General features: G+C 36.2%; 1 protein-coding gene across 4 annotated transcripts in view; it reads right to left on the reverse strand.

Moving 5' to 3' along the window:
* GRID2 (glutamate ionotropic receptor delta type subunit 2) overlaps positions 1 to 19971 on the reverse strand; it is a 1513029-nt gene that overhangs the window by 151243 nt on the left and 1341815 nt on the right. For all 4 annotated transcript variants that reach the window (XM_082728077.1, XM_082728076.1, XM_082728074.1 and 1 more), the window contains one exon: positions 5214 to 5380. In XM_082728077.1, the coding sequence (XP_082584203.1) occupies positions 5214 to 5380 (167 nt within the window). The remainder of the gene's footprint in view (positions 1 to 5213; positions 5381 to 19971) is intronic.

Consider the following 19971-nt stretch of genomic DNA (forward strand, 5'->3'; position numbering starts at 1 on the left):
TGGTTCATTCTTGAAGTTTAAGGACAGAAGCCAATAAGCAAAAAGGGATGTTTTTATTGATGAAGTATAAATTTAAACTCATGAATTAATTATTCCTTGATATCCACTAAGATTTAAGAATGCTCAATAAATATTTTTTTAATCACATTTTTAGTTTTATGAATAGTTAAGATTCTAAAATCAACACAGGAGTTTATTTTATTAAAAGCATAATGAGGTTACTGGAATAAGTCAACTGGAGAAAGACAACTATCATATGATCTCCCTGGTATGAGGAAGTGGAGATGCAACATGGGGAGTGTGGGGGGTAGGAAAAGAATAAATGAAACAAGATTGGGGGGAGACAAACCATAAGAGACTCTTAATGTCACAAAACAAACTGAGGGGGGCCAGGGGAAGGGGGGTAGGGATAGGGTGGTGAGGTTATGGACATTAGGGAGGGTATGTGCTATGGTGAGTGCTGTAAAGTGTGTAAACCTGGTGATTCACAGACCTGTACCCCTGGGGCTAATAATACATTATATGTTTATAAAAAAAATTAAAAAATTTTAAAAACGCATAATGATATCACTGAAAAATTCAGCTCTCTTCTACTCTTAAATGTTTTTAATGTAACAATTTTGGCTAAATAATTTTTGAAAACAAAGAACTATTAAAAGACAAGGGCCACTTAAACATTTAATGAACCGTGCTGGAGAATTCACTGCAAACATTACTCACCACAGTAGAACTCTGACCTATCGGACGAGATTGTAGAAATACTTTAACTTCTGCTGCCAAGTTACCTAGTATTTACGCAGACCAAAGAAACAAAATTCGTCCATCCAAATCTATGATTATATATACTATAGCACTTACTAGTCTTTAAAAGTCATCCCTGTGTGCAGAAGTGTAAAAGTGAATATATCCCTACAGCCCATGTTTCTGATGCCTAACCTAATGCTTGCCAAAGCTCAGGCCCTCTACTCAGTGTATACATTTGTAGTATAATAGTTGTGCTCTAATATGCAAGTGCATAATAGGCAAATGTACAACATTTCATATAATTGTTTTGGAGTGTCATTAAAGTATACAAGCATATAAGATACTGGGCAGATAGCTACTATATCCACACATAACATTTACTTTATGTATTAATATTTATTACATATTTAAATACTTTAATGTCTTTTAAGTTGTGGTATAGATAAATAGTCACCTGAGAAATAATTAGTGATTACTACATAAAAATCCCATGGGGGCACCTGGGTGGCTCAGTCGGTTAGGTGTCTGACTCTTCGTTTTGGCTCAGGTCATGATCTCTGGATTGTGAGACTGAGTCAGGCACTGGACTATACTTATCACAGAGTCTGCTTGAGATTCTCTCTCTCCCTCTGCTATTCCCCCTGTTCCTGCTCTCTCTAAATAAATAAATAAAATCTCTAATTTAAAAAATCACCCTGAATACTTTCATTTTCATCAAATGCAATTACAGTAGCAATCGGTGATCTAGTGTAATCAAGGGCCTAGGATTAGTTGATGTATTAAAGTTATTTATAGTAATTTCTAAGGTGTACTACAATGATTAAATTTTATGGTCTGTATAATTTTTTAAGATCAGTTAATAAAAAAGAGATCTCTTTTCCCTAATAGCTATAGCACAGGAAAATGAAAGCAGATATTTTCTGAATTCAGGAGGAGAGTCTGGGTAATGACTGCGGCACTCGTGTGAAACAAGATGAGTTGTGTATCAACAATTGCCAGATCACGTCTCTTTCCTGGATCTCTCTTCTTCCAGGTGTCCAGGGAACCAGGATGTAGATGTCATTATTAAGGAACTCCACAGAGAGGGACAATTTAAATCGTCTGTCTCCATAATGCAAATCAAAGGAAAAAGAATGCTCAATGTTTAATATTATTTTTCAGCAGTTCACTGGAGTGGACTTCCTCAGAATTAAAATCTCTCTTAGGTAGAGCACCACAGGGAACACTTCATGTGATTTATTAAACGTTTCTTTAATTGCTATTACATCTGCATATTGATTTTATTGGGTTCTTCTTTTGCATATAAGATCTAGAAATCAGGTCTGGAAACAACAAAAATCTGTAGTGAAGCAAAACCCAATTAACCACAACTAAGCAATAAAGAATCTTTTTTTCAACAACATGGTTCATGTTCAGTATCCATTAGACTTTTCTGCTGGTCTTTCTCCATGGACCTTGACATCCTCTTCATTCTATTATGCTTTCCACCCAACCTCTAAGTTAATGAAATCAATGCTGTGCTTCTTTGTCTAGAAGTGTCTCCTCTGTCTGTTCCTTCCTTCTCATTCCCCATTGCCTAGTTCTGAACTCAGTCTTCCTTCTCTTATGCTTCTGGGTTTGCTCTAGTCTTTGCCAATCCTAATCCATCCTTCTTCTCAAAGCTAGATTAACCCTCCCTTAAATACTGTCTTCTAATTTTACTCCTGGGCTCCAGAATGGAAATAAGCCCTCACAGGTATTGGTAGCTTACTGTATGATTCCCAAACTTTAAATTTCCCCTCAAATTAGCTTGCTACCCTTATTGCTCTTCGACGTGTTCTGCTTTCTCCAACTTCAATCCTGCCGTCTTCATCATTTCTCCAAGATTTATCTCTTTTATCCTTTCAGCTTGACTATTCTCTACTCATCCTTCAAGATCAAATTCAGGGCTCACCTTCTCTGGAGAGCTTTCATTCATGTTTCCTTTAACTCCTTATTCCATTCAGTATTCAATTCTTTTAATATCTCAACTACACAATTTAACCCAATATAAATAAATCATACTGATTTTGTATATACATAAATATCAGCACACATTTATAGAAATGTCTGCATTATTCATTGTTTCATGTGCATGGGCCACATATCTGCAACTAGACTGCAAGTGTCTTCCAGGTAAATTACTACCAGGTAAATTCTTTCAGGCATAACTGATTTTCCAGTTTGTTCCTTAGAACATACTCCTCAATAAGTGTGTTTTAAATGATACTTTACTTCCCAATTTATGCTTGTTTCATTTTTTGTCATTTTAGATTTTTAAATTTTATTTATTTATTTTAAGACTTTATGTATTTATTCATCAAAGAGAGAGAACGCAAGCCCAAGCTGGGGGAGTGGCAGGCAGAGGGAGAAGCAGGCTCCCCACTGAGGAGGGATGAAGCTGAGGAGGGAGCTTCATCCCAGGACAGATCATGACCTGAGCTGAAGGCAGATGCTTAACCAACTGAGCCACCAAGGCACCCCTATTTTGGTCATTTTTAGATTTTTTAGATTCATAAGGGACCACTGGTAAATTGTATTATCGTTCATAATTATTTGCTCCCTTCTTCCCTTTATGTGCATTACAGTTCCTCGCTCTATCGATTTGGGCTTGACCATGAGACTCCCTTTCATTAGTGGTTTGTGGGCAGATGTGACATATGTCACATCCATGCCAGAAGCACAAGAAACACTGCAGGCTTCTGGCAGCCCCTTCTGTAACTTCTCACTGCCTTGAGGACAGCTTGTCTCAGGGCCGCTTTTCCAGCCTGGCCCTGGAATGAGAAGCGGCCCAGGAAGACCCGTAGGTGACCTGCAGCTTGCTGCACAACTTCGCCAAGTCACAGCCCTACGTACACTTCACGAATGCAAAAAAGGCATGGATGTTTTGGGGTTATTTGCTACACAGAAAGGCCAACTAATATAAGATTTTGGGGTTAATCTAACTTCTACTTCTGCAGACAAGCAGAGAGGCCTAAGATTTTTTTGCTAGCTCTGGAAGAGTTTTAACATAAATTCTGGATGTAGTCCAGAATTTAGGTGTTTGTTTTTTGTTTGTTTTTATTTTTGTTTTGTTTAACAGAAAATACCTAACTTTTTGCTGTCTTAAAATTTGGAGGAATGCAACTCAAATAGTTTGAAATTTGGGGCTTACTGTTACCTGGTACTGACCTCTTGATCTGGCATTAGCTTTTAGAAAATAGATAGAAAAATTTCTAGAAAATAAACAACATACATTATCACTGTGAAATGAAATATACTCTTGCCTGAAAGATACTACTCTCCATTAGGCCCACACTTGTTTGGTAGTAGATAGAATGAAATGCAGTGATCTTTGGGAGTGCCTCGCAGACCCAAGTTTTTCTTTTGTTTTTGTTTTTTTTATATTTATTTATTTATTTATTTTAATTTTTTAAAAGATTTTTTGTTTATATTTTTGACAGACAGAGATCACAAGTAGGCAGAGAGTCAGGCAGAGAGAGAAGAGGAAGCAGACTTCCCACTGAGCAGAGAGCCCAATGCGGGACTCGATCCCAGGACTCTGGGACCATGACCTGAGCCGAAGGCAGAGGCCTTAACCCAGTGAGATACCCCGGTGCCCCAGCCCAAGTATTTCATATACATTGTTTATCTAAAGTGTACATTTCAAAACCTTTTTTTTCTTAAAAAAATCATATAAGAAAATTCTCATTTGGGAGGGGTGTAATTTCTTAATAAACCATCCCCTTAATTCCATGACAAAGTCTCACGTACTTTGACACTACATGAAAAACTTTAAAACTCTTTTTTTTTTTAAGATTATTTATCTATTTATTTGACACAGAGAGAGAGATCACAAGTAGGCAGAGAGGCAGGCAGAGAGAGTGGGGAAGCAGGTTTCCTGCTGAACAGAGCCTGATGCATGGCTTGATCTCAGGACCCTGGGATCACAACCTGAGCCCAAGGCAGAGGCTTAGCCCACTGAGCCACCCAGGTGCCCCAGGACTCTAAAATTCTTATCCTTTTTCTTTGCAAAATTCAGAAGAAAACATTCCTATCATTATGTGCCTTAGTACATCAGAACTTTGACTTGGACCTGCAGTTTATTTTATGCTTTGATGTTCTTGAAATGAACTAATTTTTCTATGATATTTAAAATTCAGAAAGTAAACTGCTAATTAAGTTCTAAAGAAATTATTAACATACTACTTCCTTTTGTATATCAATTTTTAAAAAGTAAAACCAGTTTATATAGCACTATTTTTCCCTTTTTATGGAAAAACAATATTTCAGTACATGCGTTAGGAATTGAATGTCTTACTAAATAACATTTATAATCTTTTATTGTTTTTTACTATGCTTTTCTAAACAAAGAAAATAAAATATAATAAAAACTACATGCATAACCAAGGGCTTTTCTTTTTCTGTTTTTTTTTTTGTCTCTCCTTATTTGGAGCACACACAAATCTTACCTTTGTGAAAAAACATCCCTGTAAGGACTGCCATGTTGCAGTGCGATTCCATATCCTCGATCAGCAACCGTGTTCCCGATGGTGTAAAATGAGCAATCTGGGTCATTGATAGCCACGTATTCCAACACGGCTGCATCCCACACAAAAGCATAATTTCCATATTTTACCTGTAAAATATGGAAAACAAAAGAAGAAAATAGGATTTAAGTTTGGAATTTTAAGTTATACAGTTAGGGTAAGACATATTACAGTTGTGTATATTTAATTGGATAAAAGGTCATAGGACCTATCTTTTTAAATATCTATTTTTTGAGAATTTGGCATTTGGTTAATTTATAGCTCTCTTATGGAAATGTGATAAAGTTAGAATGTTAAATATGTTTCCAGGCAACATAGTTTATTGTAAAATGACCCCTGAGTGGTAAATGTCACCTGGACTGGGAAAACAATAAATGTATGGAAAGAAGCCATGTCTTTGAGCTTCTCTGAGTGTAGTCATTCCTGTAATTAGACCGCTGTCTTTGGGGACCTGGAAGTAAAGCTTTTTTTTTTTTTTTCCTCTTAAGATTTTATTCATTTATTTGACAGAAAGAGAAATCACAAGTAAGCAGAGAGACAGGCGGAGAGAGAGGAGGAAGCAGCCTCCTTGCTGAGCAGAGAGCTCAATGTGGGGCTCCATCCCAGGAGGCCTGAGATCATGACCTGAGGTGAAGGCAGAGGCTTAACCCACTGAGCTACCCAGGTGTCTCTTACTTTTGAAGTTGTTACAAGAGATACTGGCTCCTTTAGGTTACTAGGCTTCTAAGCTAGGTAGGCTTCTGTACCCACACAATATAGGTATGATCTCCTTGAATGTTACCTATGTTCCAAATGAATGCTGCAAGTCCAAGTCACACTGAAGAAAAATAATCAACACTACCCTGTTGGCAAGATACATGTCCTAACTTCTGTTATTCTGAGGTAATCTGTTGCCAAGTGTGGTCTATGGCAATTTTGCATATTTTGCCCACCTTTTGGTGGGCATTGCAATGAAGAACAAAGAATTATACAATCTTCTCTATCATTATTTAGGGAACATAACTTCATTCTGAGTTGTTTACCTTTTAATGATTGTCTTTTATTTACAAGTGTGACTTCTTCCCCTAAACTACAAAGGTATCAAAAATAAAAAGCAATCTTAATAAAATTAATTAAAAAATATTATATAGGGGAGCCAGGTGGTTCAGTTGGTTGAGTGCCCAATTCTTGGTTTCAGCTCAGGTGGTGATCTCAGGGGTCATGAATTCAGGGCTACATAGTGCTCCCTGACCATCGGGAAGTCTGCTTGGGGATTTTCTCCCTCTATCCCTTTGCCCCACTCCAGTGCACACATTCTCTTTTTCCTCTATCTCAGATAAATAGATCTTTAAAAAATATTATCTATAAATATAGAATTTAATGAATTCATAAAAATAAACAGAACTAAAATTAAATCAAATATCCCATTTGTTAGCTAGTTTGTTTATTTATTTGAGGAGAAAGAAATTTCCTGGTAAATCTGATGAGGGGAAAGAGAAAAATTTCTTTTCAGAGAGTTCATTGTTTGTGTATAGCAATGCTACTGATTTTTGTATGCTGATTTTGTCCTCTGCAACTTAACTGAGTTTACTTATCAGTTCTAGAAGGGTTTTTTTTTTTTGGTTTGTTTGTTTAGTCTTTAAGATTTTCTGCATATATGATCTTATCATCTGCAAAGAGAGATAATTTGATTTCTTCCTTTCTGATTTGGATATTTTTATTTCTTTTTCCTGTCTAATTGCTCTGTCTGGGACTTCTGGCACTATGTTGAACGGAAGTGGAAAGAATAGGCATAATTCTTTTGTACATTTGTAGCCTCAGAATCAAGTCTTCAGGGTATAGGCTGCTTTCAGCAGGAATGTAGATAGGACAACCGATGGTTGACCAAGCACTGAGATATAGCCTGCTCTTAAAATCATTCTTTTTTTTTTTAAGAGAGAGAGAGAGAGAGAGAAAGGGGGAAGGAGGAGTAGAATGAGAGGGAGAGAGAGACTCTTAAGCAGGTTCAATGCCCTGTATGGAACCCGATGTGGGGCTTGATTTCAAGACCCTGAGATCATGACCTGTGTTGAAATCAGCAGTTGGATGCTTAAGTGACTGAGTGACTGATGCGCCTCTTGAAAACACTCTTATTCAGTCTTAGATTCTGCCTGGATTTCACAACTAGGATTCTTAAGTTCTCACAAAAGGTATTTTGTTCATGGATGGCTGTCAAATTGTTGTTCTGTGAGAGGACCTCCTATTCCCTCATGCTGCTGATACTACTTCCTCTATCTGTAATCATATGTAAAATTTTTATCAACATGTATGTCCCATGTATACATGTGAGATACCCTGGGAAAAATGAGTAATTCAAAGAAGTGGCTTTAAAATTCCCGATTAAAAGCCATCTAGTTTGGAAAGTTAAGGGATGAGGGAAGTAGGCCTCCTAGGGGAGAGTAAATCATATTTATGAAAGATGAATGGCCTTTGGTAGAATACATGGGAGTTGTGGTATTTTGTAACAAAGTTTGTCTGAATGTGTGCCTCACTTCTAGTCTCTTCTCCTGGGATGAGGGTCATTCCCTGTTGATGAAACTCCCAGGGAGGGGATTTATGACACTTGAGGTCCTTTTAGAGGATTTGTGTTTAGGTCAATAAGAGTTATTTAGAGAAAACCTCTCCCTGCATTTGCTGTTTTTCAAGTGCTTCCAGCTCAAAATCATCAATATACCAAAGCAGCATATTTTGGGGTGGCATATTCTGTTACCCTTAATCACTAACTTTCATATTTGCTTTTAGCCTCTTGAGTCTAAACCTATAGTAACGGAGAGATAGCAGTGACCCTGAAGCTTCCTCTAACAACCTACTTTGGTTTTTTGCTATTCTCTTCTTTCAAACAGCCACTCTGGACTTCTGGATCCCCTTGGACTTCTATAGCTCTCAAGGGACCTTCCCAGTTGGGGACATATTGCTTTGCTGTTAGCAAAGTGTTCTAGCATTGCTGTTACTGCTTTGTGAACTGTAAAGCTCTATTTAAATGTATATTAACATCATCATTGCCATTATATACATGTTTCTAATAATTCTAATGTTACAAAGCATTATGAATTCATTTTTAAAAGGAGAACCATTAAAATAGTATGATTATAGCCTGCAGCAATATCAATGAAATGTTGCATAATAACCCAAACTATTTTAGCTTTTAAAAATATCCCTGGTTTTTCTTTTTTTCTCCAACAACTAAAATATACAATCATTGTCTTTTGGATAGTTTTTAACTATTAGATTAAAACTATCTAGAAAATACTCATCAATAAAACCTAACATCACTCTCCAACAGAATAACAATTGAAGGTTTGAAATTTTCAATCCATCTGACTAGGTGAGGGACATTATTTAAAAATTGCAACTAGTCTTTGCTCTTGAAGTCATGTTTGGATAAGGAGCTACATTGTGGGGGTGCCTGGGTGGCTCAGTGGGTTAAGCCTCTGCCTTCGGCTCAGGTCATGATCCCAGGGTCCTGGGATTGAGCCCTGCATCGGGCTCTCTGCTCAGTGGGGAGCCTGCTTCCTCCTTTCTCTCTGCCTGTCTTTCTGCCTCCTTGTGATCTCTGTCTGTCAAATAAATAAATAAAATATTTTTTTAAAAAGGAGCTACATTATGGGCCATTAACTTATTAACAGTGGATTCCATGCCAACTGAGTGCTTCTAGCAGGTTAAACAGAGGGCAAAAGTACACCGGAAGCTTTATGTCATCATATTCCAGCCTCCATTTATGAGAAAGGCAAAGAATTCCAAAATGGCATCTACCTCCAATATTATCAATGTCTAGTTCCTAAAATAGAGATACCAGAATGCTGTGGTGATTAATGGATGATGGTAGCTGCTAATGCTTAACACCTGTGTCCTTATAATAGAGCTGAGATGCCAGTAGCCTTGATGGATTTCTCATTGCTGAGATAACTCAAGACTTTGTTTCATTTCCACAATATAATTACAGGAATCTTTCTTTGAATTCCATTTTACCCGCAATCATTATACATTAATCTGAAGATCCTAAAGGGATCAGTAAGGAACATAAAGGTAAGACTTGGGTTCCTTCCCTCAAGCTGCTTACAACTCAGTAGTGGAGGTAAGTCAAGTACTACTTGCTATAACATAAAACACATTATGGTAAGCACCATGCAAAATTTTGAAATGTTAAAGTGGTTTAAAGAAAGGGAAACTTAATTTTCATTGGAGGAATCAGGACAGCCTGCTTGAATATTTTGGTAAATGAAATAGTTGCACAAAAACCCCCAAATACTTACATTCCTTATCTCTAGTGCTTGATTAAACACAGATACTCTTTGGAAATCTTCTAGTTTTCTGTAATTTTCCATTAGGTGAATAGCTATAAACATTCAATATTGTTTTCTTAAATATTTGCATCTCCTGCCAAGTAAGTGAAGGATGGGAAAATGTATTTTCCAAACCTGCACCTGTGCTCCTCACCAGGTTATGGATTACATCATATTTCCTTTCCTTTGTGGAATCCTCTTGTCCTGAATACCCCTGCTCTGACACCTCTATCATAACCTAATGCTAAAAGCATTTTTCTTTTCAATTCATTAGGCAAGCATCTTCTGAGAAAATTGCAGAAGCCTACACCACAGACAAAAAGACTTTCATTAAAGTTATCCCAAGGACTTCGGTTTTAATTGAGAAGCCACATTCTTTCTCACACAAATCTTTAATTTAGCAAATTCCTTAAAAGCTCACTTCAAAATCTATAGCTGCAGAGATACATCAATGATAATCCTTTTTTTTTACTAAAAAAAAACCCAGTGGGACAATTATAGAAAGATGACATTTAAACAGAAGAGTAAGATGAGATATCCCTTCACTGAAGAAAGATTATCCTGCCTCTGTCTTCCATTTCTTCCTCATGATAATAGCTAACATTTATAAAGCATTTTTTCCATTCTTAAAAAATGCCCTTTACACATAAATTTATTTGTTCTTTACAACACTGTGGGGCAGCTGATATTTTGATGCCTAACTCACAGATATAGTAATAGACTCTGTTCTAAGTCATACCAATGACTAGTGGTAGATGTGAAGCTTGAACTCAACGTCATCTTCTAGGCTTTTTTCACTGCACTAAAGCTCAAATTCTGGGAGATACTTGCTATAGGAATATAAAAATACGTGAAATATGGTAGTCTTTGCCTTTAAGGTATACCGAATCTAGTCTGAAAAATAATATTTATATAAATAAAAATAATGCAACATATTATAAGGCAAGAGCCAAAGAGAAGAATGCAATTTTTTTAATGCAATGTGATCACATTATTAAAATAAATTAAAGTTAAGCTTTTAAAAAACAAGTTGCTTATTACTCAGCCATAAAAAAGAATGAAATCTTGCCATTTGCAATGACATAGATGGAGCTAAGGAGTATAGTGCTAAGTGAAATAAGTCAGCCAGAGAAAGACAAATACCATAGGATTTCACTCATATGTGGAATGTAAGAAACAAAACAGATGAACATAGGGGCAGAAAAAAGAGAAGCAAACCATAAAACAGACTGACCTACAGAGAACAAACTGAGGGTTGTTGGAGGGGAGGAAGGTGGGAGGATGGGCTACATGTATGATGGGTATTAAGGAGGGCACGTGTGATGAGCACTGGGTATTGTATGTATGTGATAAATCACTAAATCCTACACCTGAAACTAATATTACAGTGTATGTTAACTAACTGGAATTTAAATAAAAATCGGGAAGAAAAAATAAAACTTGTTTTAACTAAAAAAAAAATTGGAATGAATGGATATCTGATTTATATGATTTTTGGACCCCTGAAGCCTGTTGATTTTGTCACCATTGCTATCTGTTTCAGGTTTTCAGGATTAAAACCAAAACAAAGCTTTATAAAATTCAAGTAAAGACTGCAGTATGGAAATTTACTATTTTTGCTCACAAAATAAAACCCAAAAGGCCTGAGAATAACGTGGGAGAAATAAATTCTAACTTTGCACACTAAGCTGCTAACTTCTTTACAATTTAAACTAATGGTCAGGAGGGGATAAAGTGATAGTGAATTACAGGCACAAAGAGTTATGATTAACCCAGAATCGATCTACAGTGGTCCTTATAATTCATTACCCACATAAGTCCTTAAGATGGGATGGCTTTAATATTTATGACATATGGTTGTAGGTGGTGGCCTCTCCCACTTTGAACAAATTAATAATTTAGCATCATTCATCAATTCTTCTGAATTTATCTAGCAAAGTAAATCATGCTCAAGTCCATACTTTAGTGCTTAAGACTGACTTTTAAAATATATATGGCTTTGTTTACTGCTATCTTAATTGTTGGCCTACCATATTTTACCTGCTATTATTTTGAAATTTGAATTTGTGCAGCAAGATAGTCATCATAGGACACAAATTTCACAAGGAAGATATGAATGTTTTAAAAATAAATATCAGTTATTTATAAAATATTTTCTTTTAACCTAGAAAAGAAGCAGTATATCTATCTCTAAATTTTATCTTTGCCTCTATTTTTTGACTGTATTGGGATACCATTTTTGTAAAGTTTATTAAAGCATTTTGGGAATGTGGAAAACTAAGCACAACTACCTTATCCTCTACTGACAACTTTCTCTTGAAACAAATGGCCGTTAGGGTCTAGAATACAGAAAGATAGCAAGGCCTGGAGTTCTGGATAGTTCTGTGTGGGGAAAAACTGGTAAATCTCTCCTTCAGGGAGGATGAGTGCCTAAAAACAAAACAAAACAAAACAAACCCCCCCAAAACAAAACAAATCAAAATAAAAAACAAAAACAGTTGCTCCTCCAGGAAAGTTTGGGGGAATGCTTGTTTCACAATTTGGATCTCAAAATATTTCTGCTCTCCTTCCTTAGATATTTATTCCCATGAATATGTCTCTTCTGTTGCCTTTAAATTGACTAGAAAGGAATTGAATAGGTGGGCAAAGATCTCCCGTCATGGACCCTGGGACAGACAAGAAGACTAGGAGAGCCCCAACTTCCTCCAATTTCCTCAGGGGGGAGATATGTGAATCACTTTTTTCTATACCACTAGCCCACAAGGAGAGAACCCCTAGGATAACCCAACAATCAGAGTTGAGTTCCCATAAACTAACAAAGAAAAATGACAACTCACAGAGTAAGTGCCGCACTTAGAAAGATGAATCAGAACAAGTAGAACATATTCTGGGAAAATAGCATTGTGGTATTAGTAAGACTCTAACTAAAAAAAAAAACAAAAAACAAAAAACAGTGTCCTTAAGCGGATTCAGTTGTGAATCTAAAAAGATCTATGCGACTACCAGCTGATACACCTACCTCAATTTCTCAACCAAGAAATTGAACAGATGAATTGAAGAGAAAGTGCTCATATGTCCCACAGGCTCAAATGGAAAGACTAGGATGACAACTGTCCCAATTGGGCTGGGAGACCTGAGTTGTAGCACTGGAACCTCTACATCAAGGAGAACTTCCAGGTGTTTGGCAATGGGTGCAGATGGTTGTTATTGGTGGTGGGGTACAAAATCCATACCACAGCTTGAAAGATAGGGACTGAGAGTGACAATTTTTGTAGTAGGTGGATATGACATAGCTTATCTGCCTTCGGCAGTTGCCATCAACATTTCTCCCCCTGACCACGCACGTTAGCAATTGTGACTTGCTGTTCGCGATCATCAGTCATTCATTGTTATATTATTGCAAGTGCTGAGATGTAAGTGCGCCACTTAAGTGCACGGTCATCATGATTGCTAACAGCCCTCTGCCTGTGGATTGATTGTTGTTCTTGGCATCAAGATGATGTTAATTTAATTTTTAACATTGTGAATACTGAGATGATTTTTTCTAAGAGTACAGATGATGAACATGAGAGTGATTGTAATACTAATACCGGCACGATCCAAACATCTATGAAAAAGAAAGCTAAGTGACTGTTTTTTATTACAGATGGTAGGACACAAATAACTGGAGTAGTGAGATGCATAACCAAAGCAGCATACTGCATAATACGGAGAAAAGAATTTGGAATTGAGCATGATGGAAAAGGAAATGAGAAAGCGCATAACAGAGACTGAATCTTACAAGTTGGGGCTGAGACAGGTAATGGTACTAAATCCATCAAAAGTTTTTAGGTCTCCTAAAAGGTGCCAATGCTCAGTTGAAGGTAGCAGCGACTAAATTAGATTGGGCATACCACAGTGAACAAACACACATTATCATATTGTTCCCCTCGTAGCTCTCTGTTTCTTGATTCTGAGGTTTCTTTTTCTTTTTCTTTTTAAAATTGTTTATTTATTTGTTTATTTATTTATTTATTATGTTCAAGCATCCCGCATATAGTACATCATTAGTTTTTGACTATAATGTTCAATGATTGATTAGTTGCATGTAACACCCAGTGCTCATCACTACACGTGCCCTCCTTAATACCCATCATCCAGTTACCCCATCCCCCCACTCCCTTCCTTCTGTAACCCTCAGTTTGGTTCCCAGAGTCCAGAGTCTTTCATGGTTTCTCTCCCTCTCTGATACCTTCCCATTCAGTTTTCCCTCCCTTCCCCTGTGGTCCTTTTTGCTATTCCTTATGTTCCACATAGGAGTAAAACCATTTGATAATTGTCTTTCTCTGTTTGAATTTTTTCATTTGGCATAATTCCCTCCAATTAATCCATCTCGATGCAAATAGTGAGTGTTCATCCTTTCTGATGGTTGAGTAATATTCCATTGTATATATAACTACATCTTTTTTTTTTTTTTGACTATGGAGGCATTTATTTACAAATTCAGCTTTCAGGACTTACTGGGTACATAGCCATTTTTTACAACTATGTCAGTAGTAAGACGAGTGCTGGGTATGAAGTAATTATCACACAAAGACTTACTGTTGCCTCTAACCAGAAGATTCAGATTCTTGTCCTTTGTTTTCCCAAGAAGGATCATAGGAAGGAAGGATTCTTCAGAACTGATTGTTTTACTGTCAAATAATAGTCATTATGTTGGTGATTGGTTCAAGAGTGAGTTATGGAAACCTCTGTAGTGCCCCCTGAGGGCTGTGGGTCAGGATAGCATCAGGGAAGCCCTAGGTCATCTTTCCAGGCACCAATTGTGTGCCAGCACTGAGAATTATTCAGAAGGTGTCTGCCCCACTTTTCCCCTTTTCATTCTCAACATACTTAAGGAGATAAGTTTGCCCAGAGCCTATGGGGTCCTTAAAAAAAAAAAAACAAAAAACAAACAAACAAACAAAAAACCCTCTTCATTTTTAGGAACCTTAGTATCACTACCAAGTCTCAAGGAAATAATTCTACAAGGAGAAAGTGGTTGGAAAGTAAAATTCAGTGCCACTGAGTCCTCTAGCTATAGAGCAAATTTTTCCATATAACTCAACAATTTTTCCTGTGAAGACTTACATTCTTCTAAATTGATAGTAGACAGAGAGACTTAATGCTTCTCTTGAGTTTCTCCATTGACACATGTAAGTCCTTGGTCATATTTTCCAGGGATGGGTCATCCACCCCAAAGTCAGTCAGGTAGAGGTTTAAGGTTTCCTTTAGCTCCTCCATATCCTTGTCACTGATCAAACCCTCAAAAGGCACAGGGACTGTAGCTGATGCTCCAGCCTTCAGGGCCTCCAGCCAGATCTGTTTCAGATAATTCTTCTTTTGGTCAGTAACAGCCTAGGTAGCTTTAAGAGTGTATTGCCTGAACATGTGGAGACTGTGGACTGAGAAGTTTATCAGAAGGGTGGTCTCCAGGCTTTGGAAATCATAGGCAGACACATTGATGTTGGAGACTAAGATTTGAAGGTCACTCAATTGTTTTTTAGCAGGCATCTCACACAGTCATCATGGATCATTTGCAGGGTTGTATCCTTATGGAATGTCTTGGGTTTACACATCTGTAAATTACGTAAATCACTGGCCACTTTAGTTTGAATGAAGCAGAACTTCTTCCCAATTTTTCTAATTGCTGTAGCCAGTTGCACAACAGTTAGTGTAACACATCCATCAGAGAGAATAATAAACACGTCATAGTCACTCAATTTCATTTTCTCCAGATAATTCTCTGTTGGAAAGATCTCTATACCAGGCAGGTCCCATAATGTCATATCGGGAAATTTTGGATGGTTATATGGAGTTCTCCTGAGAGTTGTTTCCCATACCCCAGTCGGAGCAACCTTTTCTTCCTCATGCCCCATCCCCTACAGGACATTGATGAAGCTGGACTTCCCTGACCCAGGCGCCCCAGTCACAGCAATGTTCACTCCGACATTCTTAGTGTTCCTCAATGCATTACTGATGGCAGAAATCGTTTCCTCATGGTCCCCCTTCTCCAGATGTGATTCAGCAATCTTGAGAATTTCCTGAGAGAGGATACTGCTTTCCATATTAATGTCTTTAAAAAACTCAGCGATGGAGTTGAAATCATCATGCTTTGCATTAGAGGTTGTGGAAAAGGAGGACTGACATGTGGGCTGGAGCCCCCATGACACAATTTTGCACCAAAGCTCAGAGTCCAAATGTAAATACTCACAGCCCCAGGTTTGGGCATCAAATGATGAAGTTCTAGAATATATGTGAGGTTTGGTGGGGTGAGGTCCAGAGTGGATGACCAAGAATGAATTCTTGAGACATCTTTGGTGCAAAATGGTGGTTTATTAAAGCAAGGGGACAGGACCCATGGGCAGGAAGAGATGCTGCCCATATCTTCTTTATCCATTCATCTGTTGAAGAGCATCTTGGTTTTTTCCACAGTTTGGCTATTGTGGGCATTGCTGCTATGAACATTGGGGTACATGTGCCCTTTTAACTACATCTGTATCTTTGGGGTAAATAGCTAGTAGTGTAATTGCTGGGTCATAGGGTAGTTCTATTTTTAACATCTTGAGGAACTGTTTTCCAGAGTGGTTGTACCAGCTTGCATTTCCACTGACAGCTTAAGAGGGTTCCCCTTTCTCCTCCACATCCTTGCCAATACTTGTTGTTTCCTGCCTTGTTAATTTTTGCCATTCTAACTGGTGTAAGGTGGTATCTTAACTGGTATAAAGTGGCTTTGATTCTGAGGTTTCAAATAAAATATGCTGTGGTAAACAAAAGGATGAAATTTTGTTAACAGATGAGTTGATTCTTTATAGTGTACAGCTGATTCTTTCAGAATTAACCTGAATGATCATGTTTTCTATAATAAAGTGAGGTGTCCCATAATGACAATGACAAAAAAATGTTCACCCTAGGTCTTAGATATTTTGATTTAAAAAATGTAGTAACATGAGAGACTCTTAACTATGGTAAAGAAACTGAGGGTTTCTGGAGGGGTGATGTGTGTGTGGAGGTAACTGGGTGATGGGCATTAAGGAGGGCACGTGTAGTAATGAGAGCTCAGTGTGATATGCAGCTGAGGAATTAGTGAACTCTACATTCGAAACTAAGGATGTACTATATGTTGACTTATTGAATTCAAATGTAGTGTCAAATCATCTTCTTGATTTCTATGAAGATTTTAATAAAACTGTGTAAAGCATAGAACAGAAGTCAACTGATAATTTGTCCAAATACAGAGACCTTAAATCATCTATCTGCATATTCTGCAGATATTGCAAATGTAAATTTTGTCAAATTTCATTCAGTAGGTAAATTTATCAAAGAAAATTAAAAGATCTTATCTGCAAAATATTCTGTACACCTTGTATATAACACAGAGAAAGGGGCATGATTTGCTTACCTGGGATAGTGAAGCTTTCTTCATTTAAAATTTTTTTTTAATATTTTTATTTTTTTTGTTTTGAGCTTTTTTTTTTAATTTATAATTTTTTATTTTTTATAAACATATATTTTTATCCCCAGGGGTACAGGTCTGTGAATCACCAGGTTTACACACTTCACAGCACTCACCAAAGCACATACCCTCCCCAATGTCCATAATCCCAACCCCCTCTCCCTAACCCCCTCCCCGCAGCAACCCTCAGTTTGTTTTGTGAGATTAAGAGTCAGTTATGGTTTGTCTCCCTCTTTTCAGTTTTGTCAAAATGTGAGATGCTGCATTTGTGAGAGTTTACTTAATAGAAATGGAAGGAGATATTAATTTTTCAAATATTGGATTTCTATAAAATAACATTTTCAAAATGTGAAACAAGAACGATGAATGTTTTTCTCTAATTTGGAAATATATTGATGATAATAGTGAAGCAAAAGATTTCAGTAAAACAGAAATTTATGTATTTGTTCCAAAACTGATGATTTTTTAAAAAGAAACCACAGTGTGTGGAAAAAGATGAACTGACTGCACCTGAGTTGTTCCATTTCATGTGTAGATTATGACAAAAACTCATAGGGAAAAAATGACACGTTTTTTGAAACAAGACCACTTCAGAATAATAATAAAAAAATGGAAAGTTACCAGGAAACAGAAAAGGCAGTCAAGTTAGAGAGGATTTTCTCAATCTCCTTATGAAAACTGTCACTTCTGGAATTCAGCATTGATATCACACATTCAAATTACCTCTGTGCTTTAAAATCATTTTGTTAAGAAATAGAACTTTAACTTAGGATGACATCCCATGTGCTTCAGAGTGTTTAAAGATGATAGACATCCACATAGATTTATAGATGCAAAGGTTATGATTGGCGAAAAGCTGGTCTTTTCAAAGCAAGCTTGTAGAGCCAAGGTGTATGGGAAGCTAGAACATAATTCCTACAAGTTAACATACCTGCTATTGCCAATAAATAAGTTCGTGTGCTCAGACATTTTGTTAAGAGCATATTTAGCTTGATATCACACTGGAATGACACCAGAATCAGTGTCATTCTGGGTTATAAGTCAAGCACAGCGTTACAAGTCAAAGTGAATTTTATGTTTAATTATATTTGGTTTCACCACTGTATAAAAGAAGGATGTTCTCAAGGTTGCAGGTGATTTAGAGAAGTATTTTTGGAAAGGGAGATAGAAAGAGTAAAATTATTATACAGTATTATGGGACAGAAAGAAACGTGCCATTGTTGTTATTAAATATACTTAGTGTTTAATTATATGTTTAAATTTACTTATGTTTAATTAGTATTTTTGTATTTATTTCCCTTTTAAAATGTCTTATCATAATGCATCTTAAATATAGCCTAAAATTTAATACAGAATTTAAATAACTGCTTTGTTAGAGGATAAAAAGAAACCTTGTTAAAATATTGTTATATTTTATTACACATATCATTAAATTAATAACACTATAGTGATATATAAATATTTATATATAAAATATGGTATATAATTATTACTATTTGACAGCTAACTAGTCCTATTGTTTTGTTTAAACAATAGCATTTTTTAATAAGAAATGAATAATACATAATTCCAAATAAATGCCTAGTTTCATGTTTTTATGTTAAAGTAAAAATGCATGTATATAATTCTTTATCACATACATATTACTATGTTTCTGAAGTAGTGTAGCTGTGTTCTGGGTTGTCTCTCTAAAAATTTGTTCAGTATATTAATAAATATTGTTGGCATAATTAGCTATTTGTGAGAAAATAAAATCAAACTTCTTTCTAGCTCCTCCCAAAATAATTTCCATTTGAAGTAAGTTCAAAATAAAATAGTAATAGCCCTGTAAGAAAAACTAGGGGAGCGTATGCGATACATGTAAAGAAAGACTTTATAAGTAACATATGAAATCCAGAAAATATATAGGCAAAGCAAATTTTTTTACATGAAACAATGTAAAGTACTTTTGTATGGCAAGACATATATGTACAAAGTGAAGACCAATGTATTTACCAAAAAAAAAAAAAAAAAAAAAGAAGTTGGCACACAGGAGACAGAGTTAATATTTATAAATATGCAGGTGTTCCTCTAACTAAGCATCCTCTATTAGAAGAGAGGATGCAAAAGAATAATAGAAAAAAAAAGAATAATAGATAAAGCATCTGAAGAAGAAATTCTAAATAGAACCAAGATGTCCAACAATCATATTAAAACACCCAAACTCATTAGTGATTAGGATAATACAAAATAAAATAACAATAGGCTACTACTTTCTATCTATTGCTCTGAAAACATGTAACATATATTGCTGGCAGAGATACATCGAAAAGTATGTTCTTATACATTACTAGTGGAAATGAGAAAATGTCATGGCCTATTTCAAAAGTAACATCTGTTCAAATTGAAAAAATATAGATGACTTTGGCCCAGAAATTTCATTCCCAGGAATGTATCCAAGAGAAATAGAAATTTTAGATTAATGTACAAGGGTTCTCTATGTATTACTTATTGTGGCACCAAATTAAAAAAAAAGGGGGTAATGTTCATTAATTATAGAATGATGATGCATTTCTTCCATGAAACACTATTGAAACATTAAGAGTAATTTATTAGAGTAATCCAAGTTATCACGGAAGAATTTCTTTATTTTTTAAAAGATTTTATTTATTTATTTAGAGAGGGAACTACTGAGCCTCTCAGCCTCAGTCGGAGCATGTAAATCGAAAATTAATAAGAGGTCCTGCTCCAAAGTTGAGTATTCAGTAAACTAATAACATACAAAGTGCTTAGAAAAGGGTGTAGCATGTGGTAAATTGTACAGAGAGAATAAGAGTGAGCAGGGGGAGGGGCAGCAGCAGAGGGAAAGAGAGAATCTCAAGTAGACTCTGTGCTGAGCACAGAGCCTAATGTGGGGCTCAATCTC

Source organism: Mustela nivalis, assembly GCF_964662115.1.
Source record: "Mustela nivalis genome assembly, chromosome: 4".
Lineage (NCBI taxonomy): Eukaryota > Metazoa > Chordata > Mammalia > Carnivora > Mustelidae > Mustela > Mustela nivalis.